Source organism: Prunus mume, linkage group LG1, assembly GCF_029339155.1.
Source record: "Prunus mume cultivar Tortuosa linkage group LG1, ASM2933915v1, whole genome shotgun sequence".
Taxonomy (NCBI): Eukaryota; Viridiplantae; Streptophyta; class Magnoliopsida; order Rosales; family Rosaceae; genus Prunus; species Prunus mume.
The window spans coordinates 19665541-19693444 of NC_142698.1; the positions used below are offsets into that span (position 1 = coordinate 19665541).

Consider the following 27904-nt stretch of genomic DNA (forward strand, 5'->3'; position numbering starts at 1 on the left):
TGTCAAGGTGCAGTGATCATCCTCTGCTTCGCCACGCATTTCCTAAGGCTTGACTTGTGATCACCGGGAACTGGTAGATGGCCAACTTTTTGATTGATAGCCTTTGCCAAGCGCAAGCCGAGCAACGCCTCGACTCTGCCTCTGTTTGAAGCCGGAAGCCAAGCGTGATAGCTTGCTCTAACAGGTTCCATCTGGTGATGATGACGACGCCGCTTCATTTCGTTCGACGCCCGCTCACGCCGAATCGCCACATGTCTCGGTTGGTCGTTCAGAGAGGTCTTGTCTGCGCTTCTCGAACTTTCCTTCTTTTGTGACCACTTTCTTCTTCTGATGGTGTGAATTTGCAACAAAGTCGCTAAGGCTTGAGCTTTATTGCGTCTTCGGCCGGTAGAGGAGGTCGTATTGGCTTAGCTCTATAGCCCACTTCATGAGTCGCTGAGAAGCATCAGGGCTGTGGATGATTGATCTCAAAGGAAAGTCGGTCATGACGATGACTCGGTGAGCTTGGTAATAAGGTCGCAGCTTTCTCGCAGAAACCACAAGGGCCAAAATGAGCTTCTCCAATTTGAGTAACGAGTCTCTGCATCGAGGAGAGCTTTTGACGTGTAGAATATCGGATGTTGGGCCCCAAGTTCTTCTCGAATGAGAGCTGAGCTGACGGCCGAGTTGGACACTGCCAGGTACACGAACAAGTCTTCACCAGGAACTGGCTTTGAGAGCAAGGGAGGTGAAGTAAGGTAGGTCTTTAGATTCTGGAAAGCTACTTCGCACTCTTCGTCCCATTTGTCTTTTTGTCCTTTCTTCAAAGCTTTGAAGAATGGTCTGCACTTGTCGGTAGACTTTGAGAGGAATCAGCTTCCGCCGTCAGCTTTGTATCTCCTTCATCGTGGAAGGCGACTTCATCTCGAGAATAGTTTTGATTTACGCGGGTGTGCCTCGATACTCAAGGCCACCAAGTACCCTAGGAACCGCCGACGATACACCGAACGCATTTACTTGGATTCACTTCATGCGATATTGGCGAGTAGGTGAACGCCTAAGAGGTTTTGAGGTGGTCGGCTTCAACCAAGATATCGCCCACGATACCTCCATGGTTCTCGCTGACCCGCCTTGAAAATTTTATTCACGAGCCTTTGGTAGGTTGCTCGGCGTTCTTCACCCCAAAGGGCATGACCTTGTAGCAAGAGGTCTCTTCGATGATGAAAGAGGTCTTCGCTTGTCATCATCGACATCATAATTTGATTATAGCCGAGTAAGCATCCATGAAGTCGAGCACTGGTTGCCGGAAGTTGAATCCACGAGTGGTCGATTCTGCAGCGGGAAGTTGTCTTTAGGGCACGCTTTGTTGAGGTCGGTGTAATCAACGATACTCTCCATTTTCCTTTTCTTGTTTTGCCACCGTAACAACGTTAGCCACCATTCCGGTAGGAGACCTCTTCAATGAAACCGCAGCTAGAGCTTGTCGATCTCGCTTCAATGATCGCGACCGCCGGGAGCAAAGTTGCGCCTCTTCTACACCACGGCTTGCAGCGTGGTTGACATGGAGCCGATGGCGATGATATTTGGGTCAATGCCGCATGTCGATGGTGACCACGCCGAACATGTCTTTGTTGTTCGAGGAAGATGGTCAGCTCCATCTTCTCGTCAGGCTTAGGCGCGAGCCGATCCGCGCTTGTCCGGGGTGAGGATCGAGGGTACTAACTCAACGCCTTCCTCAAAGCTTCCAACCTTCTTCAAGGGAGCCTTCCGGCGGATTCCTCATCTCGATCTTTCTTGGTTGAATTTCGCGCGAGCCGACCGCGCCTCCTTCTCCGGGCCGATCGATCGGGGTACTAACTCAACGCCTTCCTCAAAGCCTAACCTTCTTCAAGGGAGCCTTTCAGCGGATTCCTCGCCTCGATCCTTCTTGTTCGATTCGCACGAGCCGATCCGCGCTCTTTGTCCGGCCGGTCGATCGGGGTACTAACTCAACGCCTTCCTCAAAGCCAACCTTCTTCAAGGGAGCCTTCCGTGGATTCCTCGCCTCGATCCTCGGTTCCTTAATCGCTATTGTGAGGCAAAGCAACTTCCTTCCCTTTCGGTTTGCTTGTCCGCTAAGAGCGCTCCTCGCTGGCGCCTTGCATTATCGTGTGAATCGCAGGTGCTTGCTCTTCTTGAGCCCTCGGTGCATCTCTTGCCATGGCTTGGTCATCGTTGATCGCCCGATCCCGCCAAGGGATGGGATAGCGGATCTTCCGATGTAGAGCGATGTGACGGCCTCGATCTTGCGATCCACGGCCGCCCAAGATTCCGCTAGGGGAAACCTCGCCGATGACCATGAAGGTCCGTGAGCAGACCACGGGGTGAGGGACATCCAAGTCGATCGCTCCAATAGTGATTGATGTGGCCCCATTGAAGCCGGTGAGCGATCCGCAAGTTTGCTAATCTTGCTCGAACCCCATCCGCTGATAATGAGATAGTTGCAGGATGTTGGTCTGCGCCCTCATCTACATGAACTCGCCGATCACAGCTTGTTCAATTTGGATGCGATGACTAGGGCGTCATTATGTGGCGTGTCAAGCCCGATCAAGTCCTTCTTCCGAAGCCGATGATAGGTGTATCCTCAACAACCGTACTCCCTGTGACTTGGGAGACATAAGTTGCCCGCGCGATCTTTCTTGCGCCCTTGGTGGTCACCCGACTCTTGGGAGTCGGCTAGAATGGTGTTGATTCGAATGACCTTTTGGGAGGTTCCTTGGCAGCTACATCACGATCCTCGATCTGCTGGATAGCCTTCTTTGCAACGAACTCGCAATGACCTCTCCGACCGCCTCAAGGTGCCTTTTCCAAGCGTTGCAGCTTGTTGGTGTAATGACCGTGCTCCCGTGGAATGCGCAGATTTGCTGGTGTCTCTTTTAGAGGGTCTCCTTTCATGGGTGGTGGTCTCCTCACCCACGACTTGTCCTTCACTTGAGCTAGGATCCGTTGATCGGGATAGCGAATTCAGCGAAGGTCCCCTGCTTCGAGCTTTCCTCTTGGGGCCGCGATCCGCGCTTATCTCGGCTTTTGCTCGAACTTGTTGCTCTTTGGCTTGCTCGCCTTCGTCGGGTGGTCAACTTGCTTGCTAGCTTTGCGCGATACGATCATCGTCCCAAAGTGCGAGCGCTCGCCGTCGCTAACACTTCGCCAAGGTTTGACTTGGAGTTATGGCCTCCCGTGATAGCTCGTGGCTCGCTGGCAAGCCCTTCTGAAAGCCGAGGATGCAACTTGGTCGTTGCATCCTATGATGTTGGCCTCTCACCTTAAACTGCCTCGTAGTCTCGCAGAGACTCGTCGCTTCTTGCGCAGTTGAATGTGGTCCTGCATGCTCGACCGCCTTGTAAGAGGTGTACTCCTTTGTGAAAATGATGGCGAACTCCTTGAAGTTGCCTATTGACGCGATAAGAGAGTGTGGAACCAATCTCGAGCTGCCTCGCAGAGTCATCGCGAACACTTTGCACATCGTATGCGCTCGCTTTGTACAGATCATGGCGCTCTTGAAGTGCCTCAAATGGCTCTCGTGGTCGAGTCCCCTTGAATGGAGTGATGGATGACGCGTTGTAAACCGCGGCGGCGGAGCTCGCTCCACCTCGCTTAAAGGGCGCAGCAACAACTCGATCAATTTCCTTGCATAGTGGCCTCCTCCGCGCTTCATTTGAGTCGGAGACCTTGGAGTTGGTCATTTACTAGCTTTGCGACATCCTCCGCCGCAGGTTGGAGTCTCGGCCGACGCTCTTCGTGCCTCGAGCGCGACCGCTAACTTTTTGCCTCGGTTCCCAAGGGTCGATCCTTGGGTGCTCGCCGTGAGGCGATTAGGAGATTGAGTTTGTGAGGATTCCTCCGCAGCCTTGTCGCCGCGTGTTGGTCCTCGAGCGGCTGGTGGGCGCCGATCGCCACCCTCCGCCGCAAGGAAGGTCGCTCAGTCGACGCCTTTGCCTCGAGCTTGATCGCTAACCTCTTCTCCAACTCCCAAGGGTCGATCCCTTGGTTGCCTCGCCGGTGGGGCGTAAGAGAAGGTTGAGTTTGGGAGGACCCTCCACGCCTTGTCGCCGCATGTCGGACCTCGGGCGGGCTGGTGAGCGCTGATCGCCGCCCTCCGCTTGCAAGGAAGGTCGTTCAGTCGACGCCTTCGTGCCTCGAACGTGATTGGCTAACTCTTCTCCGGCTCCCAAGGGTCGATCCTGGTTGCCCGCCGATGGGGCAGGAGAGAAGGTTGAGTTTGGGAGGACCCTCCACATCTTGTCGCCGCGACCGCCACGAACTCGAGCTCCTTGTGGACCTAAGCGAGCACGAACATTGGATTGTGGGCCTAGCCTCTCGAGCACATTGGTCCGGGTCCTAGCCTCGAACGGCTCGAGTACGGCTCGCACTGCTCGCGCCTCGCCTCGCACGATCTCGCTCTTCCTGCCGGTTTGCCCTTGTCCGACTAGCCCGACCTCTCGAATCGCCGCCAAGATGCTCGTGTGCCCTCCTCTCCTCGCCATAGGGTCCAAGGTTGGGGCCTTGATCTGCTGATCTCGCCGAGTAGCCGCCAATCAGTTGTTTTGATCATCGACCTTCTGTGTGAGTTGATCAACCCGCGAGTTAAGGTCCACCGACCGCCGGTCAAGTAGAGTGGTGTGCATTGGGCCCAACGGCATGTGGGCTAGGGCTCCATTAGACGCTGCATACAGGTGCATATGTCAAGTGTGATCGCAGATGAGTGAGAGAATGGATCTGCTCCAAGACCGGGACGATGTCGAGTAGCCATGGGCCGTGCGAAGTCCGAGAGTTAAGTGGTGTGGCCGTTGTTGTGCTCGATGGCAGATAGCGAGGCGCAGCAGCCCGAATCGGCACCGGCGATCGCAAGGCCGTGGAGGTCCTGTGGTCATGTGGCGGTGTTCGCAATTCCAGCATTGAAGGCGGCGCAAAGCACTAGAAGACGGCCGCAGGCGTTGGCAGGCATGATTCCGTCGTTGCATGGAGGTTTCCACCACGAAACCATGAGATGGGCCCGCCGTGGTGGCGTTACTCTTCGTAAGGCCTTGTATCAACCATGGTTGTTTGAAAAAATGTGTGAAAGATGGATTTTGAGCACGCTTTGAATATATCTCGTGCTCTCAATGAAAGCACCAATTTGTGGGAGCAAATATCGTCCCACTAGAATATTCGTCTAAGATTTCTTCGTCTTTCCACTCTCTTTCTCCCGCAAACAGATCGGGTAAAAGGACCACAGGGTGTTGGCCAAAGGCCCTCCGATGCCTAAGTTAGGTAGGGTATTTCAAGGAAAACCGGGTGGCCGGAGCCGTGTGTGGTGGCCGGAGCCTTGTGTCAGAGAGAGAAAGAAAGTGGTGGCTAGGGTTTGTGAGAAATAATTTCTGCAGAGTTTCAGTAGGAATTTAGACGCACCTTGACCTTTGTGCGTAGCCAAGTATTTATAATGGTCTCGGAGATTAGGGTTTCAGAGGAATAATTCCGTAGTTGGTAAGGAATTATTCCTCCCTGATTTGGCATTGATTTGATTAATTAGGGATTTGATTTATTTGGGTAAATCAAATCCCTAATCGTGGTAGGTATCAGATCAAATCCCAATTTAATTAGGTAACTCCTCATTTAATTGGGAATTGGGGTAGGAATCAAATCAATTCCCAACTTAATTAGGTAATTCTCAATTTAATTGGGTAACTCCCAATTAAATTGAGTAACTCCCAATTAGGTTGAGTAATTCCCAATTAGGTCAAATAATCCCCAAATGGAAGGAATTATTTGACCTAGGGTTTTGATTTAATTGGTTCCCACATGGTTCACAACAATGCCACCAACAAATACACAATTAGAAAGAGTTCCAATTGGGCTAGATATAATACATGCAGGAAACAGCACGGGGCTACTTACCTCAGGAGCACCAAGTGCCATTTGAAAGTTAAATCTTCGAACAAGCACTGCAAGTGCTACCACAGTCTGTAAATCAGCAATGAGAGTGTTTCAAAATGCTTTATTTATTTGAGAAAAGGAGAAGCTTTGAAGGCTTGTTTATGATCATCATGAGAGGCATGCAAAAATTTCAGTGATTTATATTCATAAAGTTATATAAATATTAAAATAAAAAAAGTTGACCATCCAACAAGTTCAAATATTCTACCTCGTATGTGAGAAACATGTCACCTACACATTTCAGCGGTCCTCTACCAAAGGGCAAGTAACTGAAATAATAACTACCACAGTAATTTATTTGTGGAAAGAAAAAAACCATTCCAGAGAAAATTGAACCCTGAATCCCATGTCATTCCCCGAAACTGATTGAAATTATACTATCTACTAAGAAGCTGCTGTATTCTGAAAATGATTTTTTTTTTTCTCAGAATAGATTAAATAATACAGTGTCATGTGCAACTTCAATGACTCTTACATTTGCAGTAATTTAGCCCTTTTTTGTGCTAAAACTGGTCATATGCAATGTTGATCCAAGAAGTATAGGATAGGTTTGTTTCATTAAGATTTGAACATGTTTATGAAGTACCAGATACATCTAGAACCATCTAATATGGAATGTGGCAAAATAAATACAGAAAAGGCATACTTCTTTCAATTGTCATCCTCCAAACTCCAAAAAATATTAATAATATTTTCTTTTCATATTTGTGTGTGCAATGATACCACACATTAATTGAACTTCTGCAGCCCCATTTTATCCACACACAAAAATTGTACAATGCTCATCCACCAAGGATGTTGACATTCAGAACTTAAATAACCAAACAGATCAGTTGTAACTTCAATATCTTGTGATATGTATCTAATACAGAGAATAAGCAGAGAGATGAAATACCGAAAATTTTGGTTCGTCTCATTTGGATTGGGTCCATCTAACGGCAATCTTTCAGGCTTAAACTTATCTGCATCATCCCATTGTTTTGGACTGCGATGCAGATTCCAAATACAAATAAATATATCCTCATTCCTGTAAATGAAAAGATAAAAATGGCATTAGATGTTGCATATTAACAACATATATCAATAGAATTCACAGTAGATTTTCTAGGTATAACCTTGTAATAGAGTAGTCTCCAAGCCTGTCATCCTCAAGAGAACGACGAATTAACACAGGTGGTTGTGGGTAAAGCCTCAAGGACTGCAAAGGAAGAAGGAAAGTTAAACCAAACGATAAAAAATGACCATTTATACAGAAAATTAACTTTCTAAATCCTTCAGATAAAAGCTGATATGCTTACCTCATTAATAACACGAGTTGCATACTTGAGTTTCTTCACATCTTCAATTGTTGGACATCTATCTCCTAGAACGGAATCAGCCTAAGAACATGAAGTACCATAATTAAAGCAAAACAATATGATATAGGCTAAAGTATTCACGACTCCTGTGATTCTTTTGGTAGAAATATGTGTGCATTAAAATTAAAGCTCTAACATACCTCCTCTTGGAGCTTCGACATGACGCTAGGCTCCTGCAGCCAATCAAAAGGTAAAGTCGTGATGAAATTTGTAGTCCTCATTTATTTAATAACTTTCTAATCTATTTTTAGAAAATGAATTAAATATATTTGATTCAAAATAGTTATATGCTGTATAGTCATCACACCCTTATAAACTTTGCAAGCATCTCAGATTTACAAGTTGGTATAGTTCTGCATTTCAAGTAAAGATCCATTTTATTTCCCAAAATTCACGGTTACAGGGCGAGGTGTAAGCCTCAAGTGAAGATCCATATTACTATGCACTAAGGAACATAAAAGTGAGAAATTAGTTCCTTTACTAGGCCTCAAATGTGTTACCGTGGAAAGAAGATAAAAGGTCCATGTTAAAACTGCAGCTGATGTTTCATGCCCAGCTATAAGCATCGTCATCAAGTCATCACGGAGTTGCTTGCTAGAAACCTACAAATAGTTGTGTAAAAAGTTTAATCATTTGAGCTGGTGACAAGTGTGTATGATAGTTGCAGTTACATACATCATCCCCAGACACCAAAAGGAAATGGAGAACACTAGGATCTTGTTCATTCATATACTCCTCATGAAATTGTAGCTCTTCTTCGTCTACCATCCTCTGCAGATGACAAACAAAAATAATAACAAAAACAAAACTGCATCAGCTTAGCAGCCATGCCCAGCCATGTATCATTTTGAAAGAAAAAGGAAAAAAATTGTGATTGGAAATATAGTAGCAAATATTACCAAGAAAATAAAAAGAAAAAAAAGAGGACCACAGATCTATGTTGTGCCAAGAATTGATGACTTTACCTTGCAAATTGCTATCAAATCATCCAGCGTAGTATTGATTAGTTTGAGGGCTGTTGCGACCTTCTGTTGCGACCTTTCTTTGTCGTGGTGAAATGTCTTTCCATATTGGGATCTCCCATACTGGTATTGGTGCAACACTACGATCTTCTGCTTCTCTCAGGACAGTGTACACAGCCTGCTCTAGCCAAAATAGAAAGACAGCAATAAGTTAAAGTACTGCTATAAAATCAACTACAAAAGAGAATTGATGAAGATAAGTGGAAGCTAAACAGGAAAGAACATCATATAACCAAAGCTAAGATAAAAGGAACGAAAAATAATACCTCAATTATCCCAGTGTCATTTGATGAGTCGATTTTATATTATATATTTAACCCTATTCTTAGTATATTTTGGTTAATATTTTGGAAGAATTTTGATACTTTGAATTATATTTCTAATATAGGTCTTCCAACTTCCTCTGGAGCAAAACATAATCAAATGGACGAATTTTGGAGTAATTCCAGTTGGAGGACGTTCGTGAGTCACTTAGCTTGATCGTGTCAGAATTTCAGACTTTTCCACCAAGCGATGATTTCCTGGCGAATAAATAAAGGAGCAGTGCGCTATGCTGAATAGTGACGTTTTGGGCTTTTATTGCGATTTTAGAGCCCAAGATGACCTCGGATGGGTTCGTGGCCTTCTGGAGAAGTGTTCGGAATATTTTTATCTTTAAAACGAGCTATCTTGGGCCAGATTTGGAGGAGATTTGAGACCAAAACGTGGCTGGACAGATTTGGGCAGATTCTCCTAATCCAATTTGGACTTTATTTCCTAGTCTTATTTTATTTTAACTTAGTTTCCTTGTGGGGATTGGGTAGCTAGGTTTTAGGAGGTATTTAAGCTTCTTTTCACAGCAATTTAGAGATCTTCTTTTAGAACTTCTTTTCGGCTTTGGGAGCAATTGCTAGGGTTTTGGATTTTCGCTACTTTCAGGTGTTTTCATTCTTAATCATTCGAATGATGTTTTCTTGGATTTCAATTATGATTATGTGTAACTAATTCCCTTTGCTAGGGCGAGGCCGTAAGCCTAGCATGAATATGTAGTTTTATTAATCTGCTTATGAATGAATGCATGTTTGCTTTGAATTATTAATCACTGTGTTTAAAACTATCTATCTATTTTAATGACTGATCACCATTAGGATATGTAGACAAGTAATTTGATGCAATTTCTGTTGGAACATCACCCAAATTGAGGAGGGCTTCTTGTGATTAGTAATTGTAAGTTCACTTAAGGCGAACATCACGCCTTAAGGGTTGCATGGTTTTTCAAAGGGTTTTCACAAAACTTAATGAGTCTTGCATGTTTAGATTTGATCCAACATCACAGGCACGGATTGCATGTTAGATATACGCCGCTTGAACATCACAAGGAAAATATGCATTAGGAAAACCTAACCTTCAAAGCATATATGTGGAAATTCATAAGTAATTGATAGAATTGCATAGGATTGCGATGGTGTTGGCTAAACCCTAGTTTTCTAAATTTTAGTCTTTAAAAAGAAATCGCTTTTCTTCTTTGCTGTTATTATTTCCCAACTTTCAGATTTCTTTTATGTTAGTTAATCTTTTTCAAATTCATAAACTTCAAATCTTTGATAAAATCTATTTTAGTTATTAATTAAGAGTTAGTTTAATTACAGATTAGTCAAACAATCTTTGGGGACAACGACCTTGCATGAGCATTTATACTACAATTACCTTGTATTCTTGCAAGTATTTTCAGTGATTTTAACCCTGTTTGCGCAGGTACTAAAAATCCTATCAAGAAATTGGCGCCGTTGCCGGGGATTGTTTTAACTAATTTGTTTTTATCATATTCTTAGTTGATTTTGTTTACACTTTTTCTGTTTTTATTTATTTATTTATATATATATATATATTTTTAATTTTCGTCAAAATATTAATATTTAAAAAAAAAAAAAATCAATAGCTTTGTTCGCTTGATTCGCAAACCGCATGGTCCGTACAGATCAGAACTGCACATCTTATACGCTTGATCCGTAACAGAGCGCACTCGCATGCATGAAAGAGAAGTTAATTGGGCTCGGGACTGCTTCACGCAGGACACTTTTCTGCAGAATTTGTTTGTAGACGAGGGTAACATGGCGTTAGAATTACCTGCAGCAGGTAGACCACTCAGAGAGTCATTGGCAGCCCGTGCCACTGATGTTCCTAATTGCATAGTCTATCCGACCCAAGAAGAGGGTGATTCGTTCGAGATCAAGCACCACATGCTTGAGATTTTACCAACATTCCGTGGGCTGCCTAATGAAGATGCGAACATACATATTGCAAAATTTATTGTGGGTTGCAAGAATATTTTGATTAGGGGTTTTTCTGCTGAAGCTATCAAGTTACGTCTTTTTCCTTTCACTTTGAAAGACAAGGCAGAAACTTGGTTATTTACTCTACCACTAATAGCATTACTACTTGGCAGCAGTTACACACAAAATTCCTGAACAAATATTATCCAGCATCCAAGACATTGAATTACAAGAGAGAGATTTTGACATTTACACAGAAGCCTAATGAAGAGTTTCATGAAGCATGGGAAAGATATACAGAGATGTACATAAAGTGTCCACACGTTAATATTGATTCAGATACACAGATGAATATTTTCTTTGATGGGCTTAATCCAACATTTAAGAGTCATGTGAATGCATCAGCTGGAGGATCGTTGTCAAATAAATCTGCAAGAGAAGCATTTGAATTATTTGATATGATGGCTACAGAATCTCAACAATGGGCAGCAGAACATTCACAGTAAAAGGGGAATTTTTGAGTTATCAGCAGGATCTCCTAACATGTCTGCACAAATGGCACAAATGGAGAAGAAAATTGATGCAAAATTTGACATTATTCTACAACAGATGGCAAGTTCTACACAGCAGCCACCTGCAACAACTTGCACTATCTGCAGCATGGCTACACATGACATAATGGGCTGCCCACATAGAGATTCATACCCAGAGCTTGTTGAACAACATGTCAATATGATGAACAGCTATCCAAGGCTTAGGAATGATGCATATGCCAATCATTACAATCCAGGATGGAGGGATCATCCTAATTTCAAATGGGGTGACAATCAAAATAATGGAAAACCATTCCAACATGCACAAACACCTTTTGTTCCCTCCAAACCATCTCTGGATGATCAACTAGCTAAATTGGCAGCAACAACTCAATCATTCATCGAGGGCAACAATCAAAGATTTCAAAATGTTGAAGCATCAATTAAACATTTGGAGCAACAATTTGGCCAGCTAGCTGCACAGATTTCAAACAGAGACAAAGTCAAATTTCCTAGTCAAACAATTCCTAATCCAAATGGACGTGAAGTTTGCAACGTGTTCGGACTTTACGTTGTGGAAAAAGCTATGACAATCGTGAAAATAGCATTGAAAAGGAGCAACATGCAATGGAGGATAATATAGAAAATTGTGCAGCAGCAGAACCTACCAAAACTGCAGAAAAACATAAATGGGCAGATCCAGAAATTGTTCCAAAACAACTTCCTGAGCGTGTTTATGAGGCCCCAATTCCATATCCAGAACGTTTGAAGCCAAAAGCGAAGGACCAGCAGCTCAACGACTTTATGCAGACATTATCCAAGGTTCAAATCAACATTCCATTACTGGATGCAATCAAGAAAATTCCATCATATGCCAAATTTTTGAAGGAAGTTTGCAGCAGCAAAAAGAAGTTTTGATTTGGACAAAGTCGTTTTGACAGAAATGCAGCTTGATTTTGCTACACAAATTGCCACCTAAGAAAAAGATCCAGGAGTTTTAATATTTCTTGCACTATTGGAAATTCTAATTTTAAAAGTGCTTTAATTGATTTGGGTGCAAGTATTAATTTGATGCCTTTTTCTGCTTTCCAGCGATTGGGGCAAGGAGATTTAAAGCCTACATCAATGATACTTCAACTAGCTGATCGTTCAATTACTTATCCAAGAGGTGTTATTGAAGATCTAATTATAAAGGTTGATAATTTTATCTACCGGCGGATTTTGTGGTTCTAGACATGGACGAAGACCTTCAAACACCTATTATTTTGGGGAGACCGTTTATGGCAACATCTAGGACTTTAATCGATGTGAAGCTGGAACATTGACTCTAAGGGTTCAGGACCAATCTGTGGTGTTTAATTTGTTTGAGGCAGCAAAACATCCTGCTGAACAGCAAGAATGCATGCGCATTGATGTGGTAGACAGTATGGTTCAAGACTTTTATGCCAATTCAAAAACAGTCAATCTGATAAACCATTTGTCGGGAAAGCGAAAATTGCAGTTCAATAAGCTAGAGGAAATTCGTCAAGATGCTTCTAATAGTTCTCGCATCTACAAGGAAAGAACGAAGGCATTTCATGACAGTCAGATTTTACGGAAGGACTTTCAGCCAAGACAAAAGGTTCGACATTCAATTCAAGGCTCAAGTTATTTCCAAAGAAATTAAAATCTCGCTGGACTAGACCCTACCTGATGACTCAAGTTTTTCCTCATGGAGCAATTCAAATCACTAACGAAGCTCAAGGCAACACATTCAAGGTCAACGGTCACAGGCTGAAACCCTACGTGGAGACACCCTTTGACACTGCAAACGAGTCTTTGACTCTGAAGGAACCAGTGATTTGACCACCATGCTTCTGCAAAGTCTAGCTACAGACTTAAAATAAAGCGCTTATTGGGAGGCAACCCAATTTTTCTAAACTCTTTACTCCTTTTAATTTTATAAAAATAAAAATAAAAATATATATATATATATTTGTTGTTTTCTTTAACTAGATGTTTTTATTTTCTTTCTATTCCTAACACACCATTAATTCAATGCAGGACACAACAATCAGCAGAAAACATCAAAAGCAAAAAAATCCTAGGTCGGAATCCGCACCAAAGAGCAAGTCTACACAGTGGACCGACACAACAATCAAGACACATCAAACGCAGAAAAATCCTAGGTCGAATCCTCGCACCCAGCAAGTCTATCTTTGCGAAGACACAACATTCAAGAAGACGATCAACAACAACAACAAAAAAAAATCCTACGCTGAATCCTGCACCCAAAGAAGCAAGTCTACATTGGAATCATGCACCCAGCAGCAAGTCTACATTACATCACCACATATACACTATGCTGGCCATTCAAGCAATTAACAAGCGCTCACTCAAAGATGCAAGGGATTCGAAATTATACCTATGAGATGCACGGATTGGGGGTCCTAAGGGCTTTTTGTTTTTTTTCCTTCGAGCTTGTATGTTTATTGCCCTTTCCCTTGAATCTCTCTTGGATCCGCAGACCTTACACAGCGAGCACCAATATGAGTACCTGCAGGACAAAGAACGCACATCTCTACATATCACACTTCTTTACAGATCGGGACCCAACACAAATTCTGGAATTGCTCTTACCTTTGGATGATATCGGACGGCATTGGTGCTGCGAGATCGAGGACCATCATGGATGCAGGTGGACGTTAGTGACGGTGCTGACAGAGGTTTGAGACAGAGGCATGTACCCAAGAGGCTTCCAACACCTTCAGATCAGGCTCTTTCAGCTACTAAACGTGCCAAGAATTGAATTTTCCGCCAGCTTCAAGCATCACCGCACAATGTCGATTTCACATAAAATTGGGGGTAAGGCATCTGCGCAGATATGGGGTTCTTCAACCCAACTCAAATACACCAACCCAAATCCCCATTTTCCAGCAACTGACAAGCTTCGCTCCTTCTTTGGCTTTTAACTCTGACCCATTGTTTGAAAAACAAAACAATTGAAAGTTTCTTATGAAATAAGGTTTCTGGGTCTCACAAAGGAGACCCTTGCTGCTCTGAGCTCGAGCTGGTAGAAGGGGATATATTATCTTTCAAATGACAGATGCAGCTCGACCAGGTTATATTGTAGTTGTCGCTCGATTTGACACAAGCGCGAACTTGGTTAAGTTGGTCAGTGCCTTTACGCCACACGCAAAGAATCGTCCACCTTCAATCACCACACCTCGCCATCATCCCGTGTGTTAGTTTTCTTTATTTCTTTTCCTTTTCTTTACTCTCTGTTTCGCTTTATGTTCCTTTCTTTTATTTTATTTTATTATTATTTTCTTTCTCTCCTAATTTACTTCTTTGGTTGTTTCCTTTGTTTATTTTCCACACCTTGAGGACAATGTGTGATTTAAGTTTGGGGGTGGGAAATAAAATTTGAGTTTATTTTATTTTTGAGTCTTGTTTAAAATTTTTGTTTTTAAGTTAATATCCATAGATTATTTTAAACTTTGGAGCAAATGGACATGGTAAAGATTAATCCCACAATAGAGTCTTTTCTATTTATTGTTGCTTAGACACTAATTCATGAATTATACTTTGAAATTTGCACATCACACCAACATGGTTTTGGGGAGTGAGATTGAAATACTTACTTTTGTCTAAGTGTGTTTTAATTTTTGTTCTTTATACAAATAAAGTTAGTATGTGTTATAAAGTAATAATTGCCTCACCCGAAGCTTTGCTAGTAACCGGGCCAGTCCTGCCTAATCAGCAGTGATTCTTGAGTTAAATCGTAGAGTTTTTGGCATGAGGCAGGGTGGTTAGTTGGTTTCGTAGCCTTTTCAGCTTGAGTTAATAAGTCCTTAGGGGTGTTCTACACCTAGTGCCCTAAAGCCTTAGTGGTTTGGGAGTCATTGACCTAAAGCTCGCTACATGGGTTGAATTGAAAGCTTAAGGGAACCAACATTGCACAACCACTACTATTACTGAAGAAAAAAAAAAAAAAAAAAAAAAGAAAAAAAGAAAGAAAAGAAATATATGTGAAGTATGAATAAAAAGGATGAGAGATAAGGGTTTTAGTCAAGTCTCTTTAACTATGATGGTTCACTTTACACCAAAGGAAGTTTGTGAATTCTTTTCTAATTGATTCTAAATAGCTTAGACTCTGTGGTGGGATTACTTGGATCTATTGAAAAGATGTTCTAGTTTTTAAAATTTGCTATGCATTGCAACTTGAAGGTGGAAATTTTATCCTGGTTAAGTGTTGGTCAAGTGTCCAGTTTGTTAAGTTCTTATTTTTTGTTTGAGTCTTGTTTTGCTTGAGGACAAGCAAAAAGCTAAGTTTGGGGGTATTTTGATGAGTCGATTTTATATTATATATTTAACCCTATTCTTAGTATATTTTGGTTAATATTTTGGAAGAATTTTGATACTTTGAATTATATTTCTAATATAGGTCTTCCAACTTCCTCTGGAGCAAAACATAATCAAATGGACGAATTTTGGAGTAATTCCAGTTGGAGGACGTTCGTGAGTCACTTAGCTTGATCGTGTCAGAATTTCAGACTTTTCCACCAAGCGATGATTTCCTGGCGAATAAATAAAGGAGCAGTGCGCTATGCTAGAATAGTGACGTTTTGGGCTTTTATTGCGATTTTAGAGCCCAAGATGACCTCGGATGGGTTCGTGGCCTTCTGGAGAAGTGTTCGGAATATTTTTATCTTTAAAACGAGCTATCTTGGGCCAGATTTGGAGGAGATTTGAGACCAAAACGTGGCTGGACAGATTTGGGCAGATTCTCCTAATCCAATTTGGACTTTATTTCCTAGTCTTATTTTATTTTAACTTAGTTTCCTTGTGGGGATTGGGTAGCTAGGTTTTAGGAGGTATTTAAGCTTCTTTTCACAGCAATTTAGAGATCTTCTTTTAGAACTTCTTTTCGGCTTTGGGAGCAATTGCTAGGGTTTTGGATTTTCGCTACTTTCAGGTGTTTTCATTCTTAATCATTCGAATGATGTTTTCTTGGATTTCAATTATGATTATGTGTAACTAATTCCCTTTGCTAGGGCGAGGCCGTAAGCCTAGCATGAATATGTAGTTTTATTAATCTGCTTATGAATGAATGCATGTTTGCTTTGAATTATTAATCACTGTGTTTAAAACTATCTATCTATTTTAATGACTGATCACCATTAGGATATGTAGACAAGTAATTTGATGCAATTTCTGTTGGAACATCACCCTGAAATTGAGGAGGGCTTCTTGTGATTAGTAATTGTAAGTTCACTTAAGGCGAACATCACGCTCTTAAGGGTTGCATGGTTTTTCAAAGGGTTTTCACAAAACTTAATGAGTCTTGCATGTTTAGATTTGATCTGAACATCACAGACGGATTGCATGTTAGATATACGTTTTCGCTTGAACATCACAAGGAAAATATGCATTAGGAAAACCTAACCTTCAAAGCATATATGTGGAAATTCATAAGTAATTGATAGAATTGCATAGGATTGCGATGGTGTTGGCTAAACCCTAGTTTTCTCTAAATTCTTAGTCTTTAAAAAGAAATCGTTTTTCTTCTTTGCTGTTATTATTTCCCAACTTTCAGATTTCTTTTACTGTTAGTTAATCTTTTTCAAATTCGTAAACTTCAAATCTTTGATAAAATCTATTTTAGTTATTAATTAAGAGTTAGTTTAATTACAGATTAGTCAAACAATCTTTGGGGACAACGACCTTGCATGAGCATTTATACTACAATTACCTTGTATTCTTGCAAGTATTTTCAGTGATTTTAACCCTGTTTGCGCAGGTACTAAAAATCCTATCATCATTTGTTAATGAATCAAAATCATAATTAAAAAGTGCCTTGCCAATGATGTCCAGTGTCAAACGGGAGAAAAGTGACTCCATCTCTACATCTTCCCCATCAGATGCAGCAGCATCTAGCTTTTGGCAAAGCCTCTCTGTAGCTTCTCCAAAGAGATTAATCATAGCTGCTACATACTACAATTTTAAATAAAAAACTAGAATCAACAATAAAAAAATAGTTACAAATAGTTCCTATGGTCTGCACCAAGGTTTACCTTACAGTGAGGTAGCTCCAAAATTGCATGAGAAATTGGACAAGGTTCTTATTAGGCGTACAGTTCATAAAATTTCTATGTGCAGTTTTCTAAGAAGAAGGTTTTTCTTCATAATAGACAAAATCAATGTGCTCTTTAAATTTTTTTAAATTGGTTAACATACATAATATTGTAATCTTTCTGAACTGCAAGGAGCAATTCGAAGGAACAGCTGTTCTACAGCAAAATCAAATGACTATTCCTCAAAATTGCTCCTTCTGGTGCAGGGAACTGTGGGAAAGGGTACACAACACCTTCTGATGCAAGTAATAGTTGAATTACATCAGAACATCTGTTCCTCCTAATTCTGATTTTGGTTTTCATATCACAGGTCTTGGTTCACACTTTGATATCCCACTTTTCACTTAAACAGGCTTTTCTTCCACTGGAAACATTGAATGTAGGGAGCAGGATAAGAACAAAATACCTTCTGATGCAATGCGGGGACTATAGCACGTCGTCGAACACGCCATATTTCACCGTCTGCTGGGATGAGTCCTTTCCCCATGACAAACTCTAGACTTTCAGCCAAGATTCCCTGTGCACAGAGTAGCTATCGACTATAAGACAGACAGAGAGAGGACAGGAAAAGAAATTAACCAATTGGGTTTACCTTTGAATAAGCCTTTGAATTATTCCTTAATATATGTTTGGCAATGGAAGGATCAGAAACGATCAAAAAGGACTGCAGAAAGAATCAACAAGTAATTCACTGAGAACAGCGGCACTGCCGTCATAACAATCTAATAAGTTTGAGAGAGACTACTATTAATCAAATGAGATATATATTAGAAATAAAAACCTTTGGTCCAAAGGTCAGCCTGTAAATTCCACCATAAGTGAGGTAAAGCTCATATAGTGGGATGAAAAAGGCCTCACTTTGAATGGCTCTAATTGCTCCTTTTGCCTCTGGAATTTTGGGAGAGCCATCATGTGCATCAGCCCAACTAAATAAAAAATCTACAATCTCCCGAGGAACACCCAACTTCGACAAACCGTTCTTCAATTGAGATGGATAACTAATTACCACATCCAAAAGACTTGGAGTTATAAATCAACACACAAAAATTTGGATGTATAATAACACAAAAGTAAAGCTTTCCAACTAGCTTCTTCTAGTATTAAGTATGTTCAAAATTCGGTGACAATTTTAGTCAGAAAATTTAATCAAATGTAGCTGAAATTGCCCAACATAAGCAAAACATAGTTCAATCTCTAATAAGTATACCCAGTTTTCTCGACAGTGAATTCTCCTGAGACAATCCGAGCAGACAGCTCAGCTCGCCTTTTCTCTTCAAGCAACCGCTCCACGCTCTTCACACCATCCACAGAATCAGGCTCTCTTCCATTAGAAGAAGAGCATGTAACCATAGATAAACCAAAAGTTCCTGCAAAACCCACCAAAAGGGTCAATAATGGTAAGCAAAAAGGAGCTCAAAGATGGAAACTTTTGTAGAATGGACGACCTCTCTGCTGGCTGAGTAACGAATTTTTAGGGACTTTTGATGTTAAACAATTTGCACTATTTCAAGACTTGATTATGTCTTCTTCTCTAACTTTGATTTGAATGGAGCAAATAGGCTTGCTAATAAGTTTCTAGCAAACAACCATTATTCAATACATAGCATGAAAACAAGTACTTGTTCTTCCCAATTAAAACCATCAACCAAAGCCACAAATCTCGAAAGAGTGACCGCCTTCGTGTTGGTCCCCAGCGAACACCGAACAGGTTGTGAAGGTCTGTTCATGACAGATGACAAATCGACTCTTTCTTTGTTTGCTTGTTCAATATCTAATTTGACTGAGGCATGTCTAATACATGCAGACTATACCTCTGAATTGCATAGTTAAGGTTACTTGATTGTACATTTGATTGAAATGGTAAATTGTCCCGCCTGCTAATGTTTTTTTTTTTTTATGTATATTGTATTAGCCTCTTGACGAACCAGGGAAAATGATCAATATTACTCTTTGGGGGACTTTGGAAAAACACAAAGGAGAGAGAAATTTTGTAAAATAAGCCAAAATGGACAAAATTGCCCTTATTTATTTTTGGATTTCTAAGAAATCTTTTACATTTGCATGTCTTTGATTTGAAAGTTGAGAGGTTTTTCTGTCTTTTTTGAAAAAGTTTTGGCTTTTTCCAAAAGTGAAATTTTTTTTTTTGCTAAAACCTAAATTTACTTATTTTTTCTATTCTTCTTTACACTTCGGATACGTGCAGGCACATTGTATTCTTATGTTTCTTTACATCTGAAATGAGGATGGCAACGGGCCGGTTAGAGGCCAGATATGACAATACCATTCCCGTCCCAGCTCCCCATTCCCGCCCTAATCCCCGGTTTTTAATAAGATATTTATTGTTAAAATAATTTTCTAAAGCACAATCATATCATTGTGAAATTTTAAAAACAACCACTACAATATATTTCTTGTTAAAATAATAACTCAACAAGGCAAATAAGGTGGACACAAAACTTGAAATAATTTCTATCCAAATCTTTAAAAACTTTTTCAGTAAGCACAATAAATCCATCTAATCTTTAGAGTAACTTTGTTAATTATATTATATTAATATATATTGATTATAAATAAATATATTACTTATCGGGCCAGGTTTGGGGATGGGGATAACAATCTCATCCCCGGCCCATCCCCGGTCGGGGATTTTGCAAATCGGGATCCCGCACTCGGCCCGATTTCCCGAAAACTTCCCCGTTAAGGCCGGGGACCGAACGGGGACCAGACCCGATGGGTATTATTGTCATCCCTAATCTGAAAGCCTTCATATAGTTCTTTTCTCAGGAGGTGTTTTGGCCACTCCTCCACATGATTCTTCACTAGTCCACAACGATGTTTTCTTCCTATCATGTGCAAGACATCAGAAATGTGAAATTCTGATATCCTCTTACTAGGTTACTTAACATTACATCGTTTTTGTTTTGCTCGTCAAACAAATCTTCTACAGATGCCTTTGTTTTCATTATTAGATAATGTCTATTAGGGCCACTTCCGCCAGGACAGTAAAAACTGTTATTGTAAGTGTTTTTAATACACTGAGAAAGATGTGATGCTTTGGTAGGGAGCTTGAAAATTTTCAAAGCTGAACGATTCTTCAAGAGACTTAAGAACTATATTGATGGCTTAAAAATAAAGCCATTGGCCGCCGCACCATACAAACACAGTTTCTTTCTTAGTCTTGCAACCCTATGCACTTGCCCCTCAATTTACAGCATTATCTACAAACCTGACATCATCAGGCAGAAGATTAGTAGAAAACACGTCGAGATTCAAGAATAACAAATCATCTGCAATGAGCAGAAGAAACCGCACCTTTTTTACCAACTAAAGAATCCCCTTTTGAAACACCTACAGATGTATCCACTTCAAATGTCGGCATCTCCAATGCGGGCACTATGGGAGGTTTTATTCTCCTGGTAACTGTCATCTTCAACCCTTCTGTGGTGTGAATTGTTGCTCCCGTAGTCATCTTGACCTGCTTGGAGAACCATTCTTTAGACAGAAATAGAATCACATACTTTAAGTTCAATATAACACTAGAGGTTTTTACAAGTTCACTCAGCTTATAAAACTTATTGTGGTTCACAACAATGCCACCAACAAATACACAATTCGAAAGAGTTCCAATTGGGCTAGATATAATACATGCAGGAAACAGCACGGGGCTACTTACCTCAGGAGCACCAAGTGCAATTTGAAAGTTAAATCTTTGAACAAGCATTGCAAGTGCTACCACAGTCTGTAAATCAGCAATGAGAGTGTTTCAAAATGCTTTATTTATTTGAGAAAAGGAGAAGCTTTGAAGGCTTGTATATGATCATCATGAGAGGCATGCAAATATTTCAGTGATTTATATTCATAAAGTTATATAAATATTAAAATAAAAAAAGTTGACCATCCAACAAGTTCAAATATTCTACCTCGTATGTAGCAAACATGTCACCTACGCATTTCCGCGGTCCTCCACCAAAGGGCAAGTAACTGAAATAATAACTACCACAGTAATTTATTTGTGGAAAGAAAAAAAAAACATTCAAGAGAAAATTGAACCCTGAATCCCATGTCATTCCCCGAAACTGATTGAAATTATACTATCTACTAAGAAGCTGCTGTATTCTGAAAATGATTTTTTTTTTTCTCAGAAAAGATAGCACAGAATAGATTAAATAATACAGTGTCATGTGCAACTTCAATAACTTTTACATTTGCAGTTATTTAGCCCTTTTTTGTGCTAAAACTGGTCATATGCAATGTTGATCCAAGAAGTATAGGATAGGTTTGTTTCATTAAGATTTGAACATGTTTATGAAGTACCAGATACATCTAGAACCATCTAATATGGAATGTGGCAAAATAAATACAGAAAAGGCATACTTCTTTCAATTGTCATCCTCCAAACTCCAAAAAATATTAATAATATTTTCTTTTCATATTTGTGTGTGCAATGATACCACACATTAATTGAACTTCTGCAGCCCCATTTTACCCACACACAAAAATTGTACAATGCTCATCCACCAAGGATGTTGACATTCAGAACTTCAATAACCAAACAGATCAGTTGTAACTTCAATATCTTGTGATATGTATCTAATACAGAGAATAAGCAGAGAGATGAAATACCGAAAATTTTGGTTCGTCTCATTTGGATTGGGTCCATCTAATGGCCATCTTTCAGGCTTAAACTTATCTGCATCATCCCATTGTTTTGGACTGCGATGCAGATTCCAAATACAAATAAATATATCCTCATTCCTGTAAATGAAAAGATAAAAATGGCATTAGATGTTGCATATTAACAACATATATCAATAGAATTCACAGTAGATTTTCTAGGTATAACCTTGTAATAGAGTAGTCTCCAAGCCTGTCATCCTCAAGAGAACGACGAATTAACACAGGTGGTTGTGGGTAAAGCCTCAAGGACTGCAAAGGAAGAAGGAAAGTTAAACCAAACGATAAAAAATGACCATTTATACAGAAAATTAACTTTCTAAATCCTTCAGATAAAAGCTGATATGCTTACCTCATTAATAACACGAGTTGCATACTTGAGTTTCTTCACATCTTCAATTGTTGGACATCTATCTCCTAGAACGGAATCAGCCTAAGAACATGAAGTACCATAATTAAAGCAAAACAATATGATATAGGCTAAAGTATTCACGACTCCTGTGATTCTTTTGGTAGAAATATGTGTGCATTAAAATTAAAGCTCTAACATACCTCCTCTTGGAGCTTCGACATGACGCTAGGCTCCTGCAGCCAATCAAAAGGTAAAGTCGTGATGAAATTTGTAGTCCTCATTTATTTAATAACTTTCTAATCTATTTTTAGAAAATGAATTAAATATATTTGATTCAAAATAGTTATATGCTGTATAGTCATCACACCCTTATAAACTTTGCAAGCATCTCAGATTTACAAGTTGGTATAGTTCTGCATTTCAAGTAAAGATCCATTTTATTTCCCAAAATTCACGGTTACAGGGCGAGGTGTAAGCCTCAAGTGAAGATCCATATTACTATGCACTAAGGAACATAAAAGTGAGAAATTAGTTCCTTTACTAGGCCTCAAATGTGTTACCGTGGAAAGAAGATAAAAGGTCCATGTTAAAACTGCAGCTGATGTTTCATGCCCAGCTATAAGCATCGTCATCAAGTCATCACGGAGTTGCTTGCTAGAAACCTACAAATAGTTGTGTAAAAAGTTTAATCATTTGAGCTGGTGACAAGCGTGTATGATAGTTGCAGTTACATACATCATCCCCAGACGCCAAAAGGAAATGGAGAATACTAGGATCTTGTTCATTCATATACTCCTCATGAAACTGTAGCTCTTCTTCGTCTACCATCCTCTGCAGATGACAAACAAAAATAATAACAAAAACAAAACTGCATCAGCTTAGCAGCCATGCCCAGCCATGTATCATTTTGAAAGAAAAAGGAAAAAAAAAATGTGATTGGAAATATAGTAGCAAATATTACCAAGAAAAGAAAAAGAAAAAAAAGAGGACCACAGCTCTATGTTGTGCCAAGAATTGATGACTTTACCTTGCAAATTGCTATCAAATCATCCAGCGTAGTATTGATTAGTTTGAGGGCTGTTGCGACCTTTCTTTGTCGTGGTGAAATGTCTTTCCATATTGGGATCTCCCATACTGGTATTGGTGCAACACTACGATCTTCTGCTTCTCTCAGGACAGTGTACACAGCCTGCTCTAGCCAAAATAGAAAGACAGCAATATGTTAAGTACTGCTATAAAATCAACTACAAAAGAGAATTGATGAAGATAAGTGGAAGCTAAACAGGAAAGAACATCGAATAACCAAAGCTAAGATAAAAGGAACGAAAAATAATACCTCAACTATCCCAGTGTCATTTGTTAATGAATCAAAATCATAATTAAAAAGTGCCTTGCCAATAATGTCCAGTGTCAAACGGGAGAAAAGCGACTCCATCTCTACATCTTCCCCATCAGATGCAGCAGCATCTAGCTTTTGGCAAAGCCTCTCTGTAGCTTCTCCAAAGAGATTAATCATAGCTGCTACATACTACAATTTTAAATAAAAAACTAGAATCAACAATAAAAAAAAATAGTTACAAATAGTTCCTATGGTCTGCACCAAGGTTTATCTTACAATGAGGTAGCTCCAAAATTGCATGAGAGATTGGACAAGGTTCTTATTAGGCATACAATTCATAAAATTTCTATGTGCAGTTTTCTAAGAAGAAGGTTTTTCTTCATAATAGACAAAATCAATGTGCTCTTTAAATTTTTTAAAATTGGTTAACATACATAATATTGTAATCTTTCTTAATTGCAAGGAGCAATTTGAAGGAACAGCTGTTCTACAGCAAAATCAAATGACTATTCCTCAAAATTGCTCCTTCTGATGCAGGGAACTGTGGGAAAGGGTACACAACACCTTCTGATGCAAGTAATAGTTGAATTACATCAGAACATCTGTTCCTCCTAATTCTGATTTTGGTTTTCATATCACAGGTCTTGGTTCACACTTTGATATCCCACTTTTCCCTTAAACAGGCTTTTCTTCCACTGGAAACATTGAATGTGGGGAGCAGAATAAGAACGAAATACCTTCTGATGCAATGCGGGGACTATAGCACGTCGTCGAACACGCCATATTTCACCGTCTGCTGGGATGAGTCCTTTCCCCATGACAAACTCTAGAATTTCAGCCAAGATTCCCTGTGCACAAAGTAGCTATCGACTATAAGACAGACAGAGAGAGGACAGGAAAAGAAATTAACCAATTGGGTTTACCTTTGAATAAGCCTTTGAATTATCCCTTAATATATGTTTGGCAATGGAAGGATCAGAAACGATCAAAAAGGACTGCAGAAAGAATCAACAAGTAATTCACTGAGAACAGCGGCACTGCCGTCATAACAATCTAATAAGTTTGAGAGAGACTACTATTAATCAAATGAGATATATATTAGAAATAAAAACCTTTGGTCCAAAGGTCAGCCTGTAAATTCCACCATAAGTGAGGTAAAGCTCATATAGTGGGATGAAAAAGGCCTCACTTTGAATGGCTCTAATTGCTCCTTTTGCCTCTGGAATTTTGGGAGAGCCATCATGTGCATCAGCCCAACTAAATAAAAAATCTACAATCTCCCGAGGAACACCCAACTTCGACAAACCGTTCTTCAATTGAGATGGATAACTAATTACCACATCCAAAAGACTTGGAGTTATAAATCAACACACAAAAATTTGGATGTATAATAACACAAAAGTAAAGCTTTCCAACTAGCTTCTTCTAGTATTAAGTATGTTCAAAATTCGGTGACAATTTTAGTCAGAAAATTTAATCAAATGTAGCTGAAATTGCCCAACATAAGCAAAACATAGTTCAATCTCTAATAAGTATACCCAGTTTTCTCGACAGTGAATTCTCCTGAGGCAATCCGAGCAGACAGCTCAGCTCGCCTTTTCTCTTCAAGCAACCGCTCCACGCTCTTCACACCATCCACAGAATCAGGCTCTCTTCCATTAGAAGAAGAGCATGTAACCATAGATAAACCAAAAGTTCCTGCAAAACCCACCAAAAGGGTGAATAATGGTAAGCAAAAAGGAGCTCAAAGATGGAAAATTTTGTAGAATGGACGACCTCTCTGCTTGGTGGGTCTGAGTCTGTTCGAGTGAATCTTGGCTTGAAAGGTTTTGGTGGGGACGAACTGAAGCAGAGGAATAGTGGCAGCCATTGGTTACAGGGACGGCCCCAGCCCTCAGGATTGACAATTGAGGGTGTTGGGCAGTGCCAGCAACTGAGAGAGAAGAGCATAAGAAAGAGAGAGAGGAAGGAAGGAAGATGATAACGCAGAGGCCAAATGTGGCCGTTTTGTAGCACACGCACAACGCAATTGGTGAGTGAAGAAGTATCTTTTTAAAGTGGTGCTTGCTCAGCTAACTGCCAGATACCCGCCCATTAAACTCCAAGGGTGTGAACGATTCGGTATTTTGACCCGACCCGACATGAGTGACAAGTTATTAATATTCATTTCATTCTAATCTCAAAATATGCTCTGTCATTACTTTGTTTATAAAACAAACACAAATTAAACTGTTTTATTTCATAAATAAATAGGATTGATGGTTGGTTTGGTTGTATAATGAATATCATCTTAAACAAATATTTAAACAAGTCATGACACTTAGTCTTCTAATAATAATTCACTAAACATAAAAATAAATTAACCCAAATCAAAATACCAAGACTGATCAGTCGCACACAGTCCCTTTTCCGGGATTTATTCATAATTAATGAAACACAAAGTAGACAATTCTCTGCTCCAAGTTCCAGCAGATGTTATCATATAGCAGCAAAATTCACTCATCTTCACGGTGTATGATTCCCTCCTGCAACACATGAAATAGAATCAACTTGAATCAACTTATTTGTAATTAATAGCAGGATTAATTATATTATTGTACAAATTATTTAATGATAATTACGCACCATTGTTGCGCCTCTGCATCCCAAGAAAAAGTCGCAGGTGTGGATCCACTGGCAATCCCATGGCTTCATACATCGGATCATAAAGCGAGTTCTTGATAGGCCTGCAGGATATTTAATTTATTTGATGAAGATAGAGATCACATTATTATATCCGTATCACTAATGAAATTAATTAATGATGTTTTAATTACTTTGAGGCCGGAGCATTAGGAATAATACTGTTGCCATAGTTCGGGCCTTGGGAGGCTTGACCTAATTGCGTCGACCAATGAGCTCTATTGGGTACATGAAGGTTTGGTGTTGGTGCAGCCACGTTGATGTTGTCTTCCCAATTGTTCATTGTCATCTACATCATACATGTGTGTAAGTAATGGATATATCAATCAACCACAGACAAAGATCAATAGTGTGAAATTTAATTAAGTTACCCTTGGTGTCCTCGCCACTTCTGCCACTGGGTATGGATGTCCACCAACAAAATTTCCGGCCATTATTCCGTGCTGAGAAAGAATTTCAGAGACCAAATATGTATCGATTTAAGACGTTGAGCAAAGTAAAATCATGGAAATATTATAAGACCATTTAGTTACAGATTACAGCTATACATTTTAATATGTGATCTGAGTAACCTTAGAAAGGCTTGAAATCTCTCTCTAAAAATATATTAAAATATGTTATGCAATATTAATATGGGTTATCTTCGTCTTCAAGTTAACCCTTGAAATACTTTCCGTTTTTCAAATAATATTCTCTATTTTTGTGCATGACAAGAAATTTCCTTAGAAAATTCTGTGCAAATTTTGTGTATGTCTGCATGTATATGTAATTATGACTATCTAAAATCACTCTCAAACGAGCCATTAATCAATAGAGAAAGTACTAATTATATATATAACCACATTATTTTGAAGACAATTAAAACTTATTAATTAAGAACAATAAGCTGCACATCCATGTCATATTGCGATACAAAACTTGAGAGAGAGAGAGAGAGAGAGAGTAGAGAAACTTGATGAGGAAGAATAATATGCATACTTGCTGAGCAGGGATGCTGTGGAGTTGAGGAATCTGCTGGCCTCCAAAGCTTCCAGCAGCCTGGCTTTGGAAAAAGCGTTGGAAATGCAGGTCTTCGCCTCTGTATATATGACGCAAGTTCAATAGTATGTTAATGAATACTAATTTCCATTTGATCTATATACTTGACTGGAGAATCTAAAAACGGGAATTTGGCAATATATAAAATTATATTGATTCAAATGACCACATACAATCAATTTAATTTTTTCAATTTAAAAATAAGAAAGGTACAATGTATGATTTCACATATTTTCTTTCTTCCCATATAATATAATTATATTCATGTATTGTTAACATTCCATTGAAACCCTTTCTTTGAAGCCAAAAAAAAAAAACTAAAATATTTTGAATATGAAACAATATAACAATTACAAAATTTAAAATAGGAAATCTAAATAGCTATATGTTATCTCGGAGAAAATGAACGATGACTAAATTTTTTAACAGATATGTCTTATGAAAATCAAACTCAGACAGTCATGATCATAGCTATGCGATTAATTAATTATACCCAAAAATAGTTGGAGGCTGATTAGTCGATCTCATGAATGCAGCAGTATTTCCATTGTCCAATAGTGGCTGCACCTGCACATGCGTATAGACAACAAACAAACAACATCATATA

At 39.7% G+C, this 27904-nt stretch overlaps 3 protein-coding genes, 1 long non-coding RNA gene, 1 other non-coding gene and 1 pseudogene across 6 annotated transcripts; all 6 read right to left on the reverse strand.

The window, feature by feature from the left end:
• Window positions 1-5238: 5238 nt before the first annotated feature.
• On the reverse strand, window positions 5239-8610 carry LOC148921247 (protein LUTEIN DEFICIENT 5, chloroplastic-like; annotated as a pseudogene). Its single transcript, XR_016125214.1, has 10 exons — window positions 8578-8610; window positions 8255-8429; window positions 7965-8060; window positions 7790-7891; window positions 7430-7462; window positions 7230-7310; window positions 7047-7129; window positions 6827-6958; window positions 6140-6200; window positions 5239-5958 (listed from the first exon to the last, which is right to left on the reverse strand). The product of XR_016125214.1 is annotated as a protein LUTEIN DEFICIENT 5, chloroplastic-like (transcript).
• Window positions 8611-10739: 2129 nt separating this feature from the next.
• On the reverse strand, window positions 10740-13889 carry LOC103319551 (uncharacterized). Its single transcript, XR_016127200.1, has 3 exons — window positions 13716-13889; window positions 13501-13632; window positions 10740-10992 (listed from the first exon to the last, which is right to left on the reverse strand). It is a non-coding gene; the product is annotated as an uncharacterized LOC103319551 (long non-coding RNA).
• On the reverse strand, window positions 10788-10894 carry LOC148921248 (small nucleolar RNA R71). The gene has a single exon (XR_016123433.1). It is a non-coding gene; the product is annotated as a small nucleolar RNA R71 (small nucleolar RNA).
• Window positions 13890-16814: 2925 nt separating the features above from the next.
• LOC103318756 (protein LUTEIN DEFICIENT 5, chloroplastic-like) lies at window positions 16815-18941 on the reverse strand. The gene is made up of 6 exons (XM_008220189.3): window positions 18658-18941; window positions 18420-18579; window positions 17994-18210; window positions 17805-17876; window positions 17619-17729; window positions 16815-17072 (listed from the first exon to the last, which is right to left on the reverse strand). The coding sequence occupies exons 2-6, from the start codon at window positions 18560-18562 to the stop codon at window positions 16827-16829; spliced, it is 789 nt and encodes a 262-aa protein (XP_008218411.2). The 5' UTR covers window positions 18563-18579; window positions 18658-18941; the 3' UTR covers window positions 16815-16826.
• Window positions 18942-20125: 1184 nt separating this feature from the next.
• LOC103318757 (protein LUTEIN DEFICIENT 5, chloroplastic-like) lies at window positions 20126-25611 on the reverse strand. Its single transcript, XM_008220190.2, has 17 exons — window positions 25354-25611; window positions 25116-25275; window positions 24690-24906; window positions 24501-24572; window positions 24315-24425; window positions 23575-23766; window positions 23266-23427; window positions 22974-23069; window positions 22799-22900; window positions 22439-22471; window positions 22239-22319; window positions 22056-22138; window positions 21836-21967; window positions 21133-21193; window positions 20886-20951; window positions 20525-20687; window positions 20126-20438 (listed from the first exon to the last, which is right to left on the reverse strand). The coding sequence occupies exons 1-17, from the start codon at window positions 25445-25447 to the stop codon at window positions 20431-20433; spliced, it is 1833 nt and encodes a 610-aa protein (XP_008218412.2). The 5' UTR covers window positions 25448-25611; the 3' UTR covers window positions 20126-20430.
• Window positions 25612-25938: 327 nt separating this feature from the next.
• On the reverse strand, window positions 25939-26756 carry LOC148921249 (uncharacterized). The gene is made up of 4 exons (XM_089052951.1): window positions 26631-26756; window positions 26394-26548; window positions 26203-26303; window positions 25939-26102 (listed from the first exon to the last, which is right to left on the reverse strand). Exons 1-4 carry the CDS (start codon window positions 26691-26693, stop codon window positions 26083-26085), a joined length of 339 nt encoding a protein of 112 aa, XP_088909077.1. The 5' UTR covers window positions 26694-26756; the 3' UTR covers window positions 25939-26082.
• Window positions 26757-27904: the final 1148 nt, after the last annotated feature.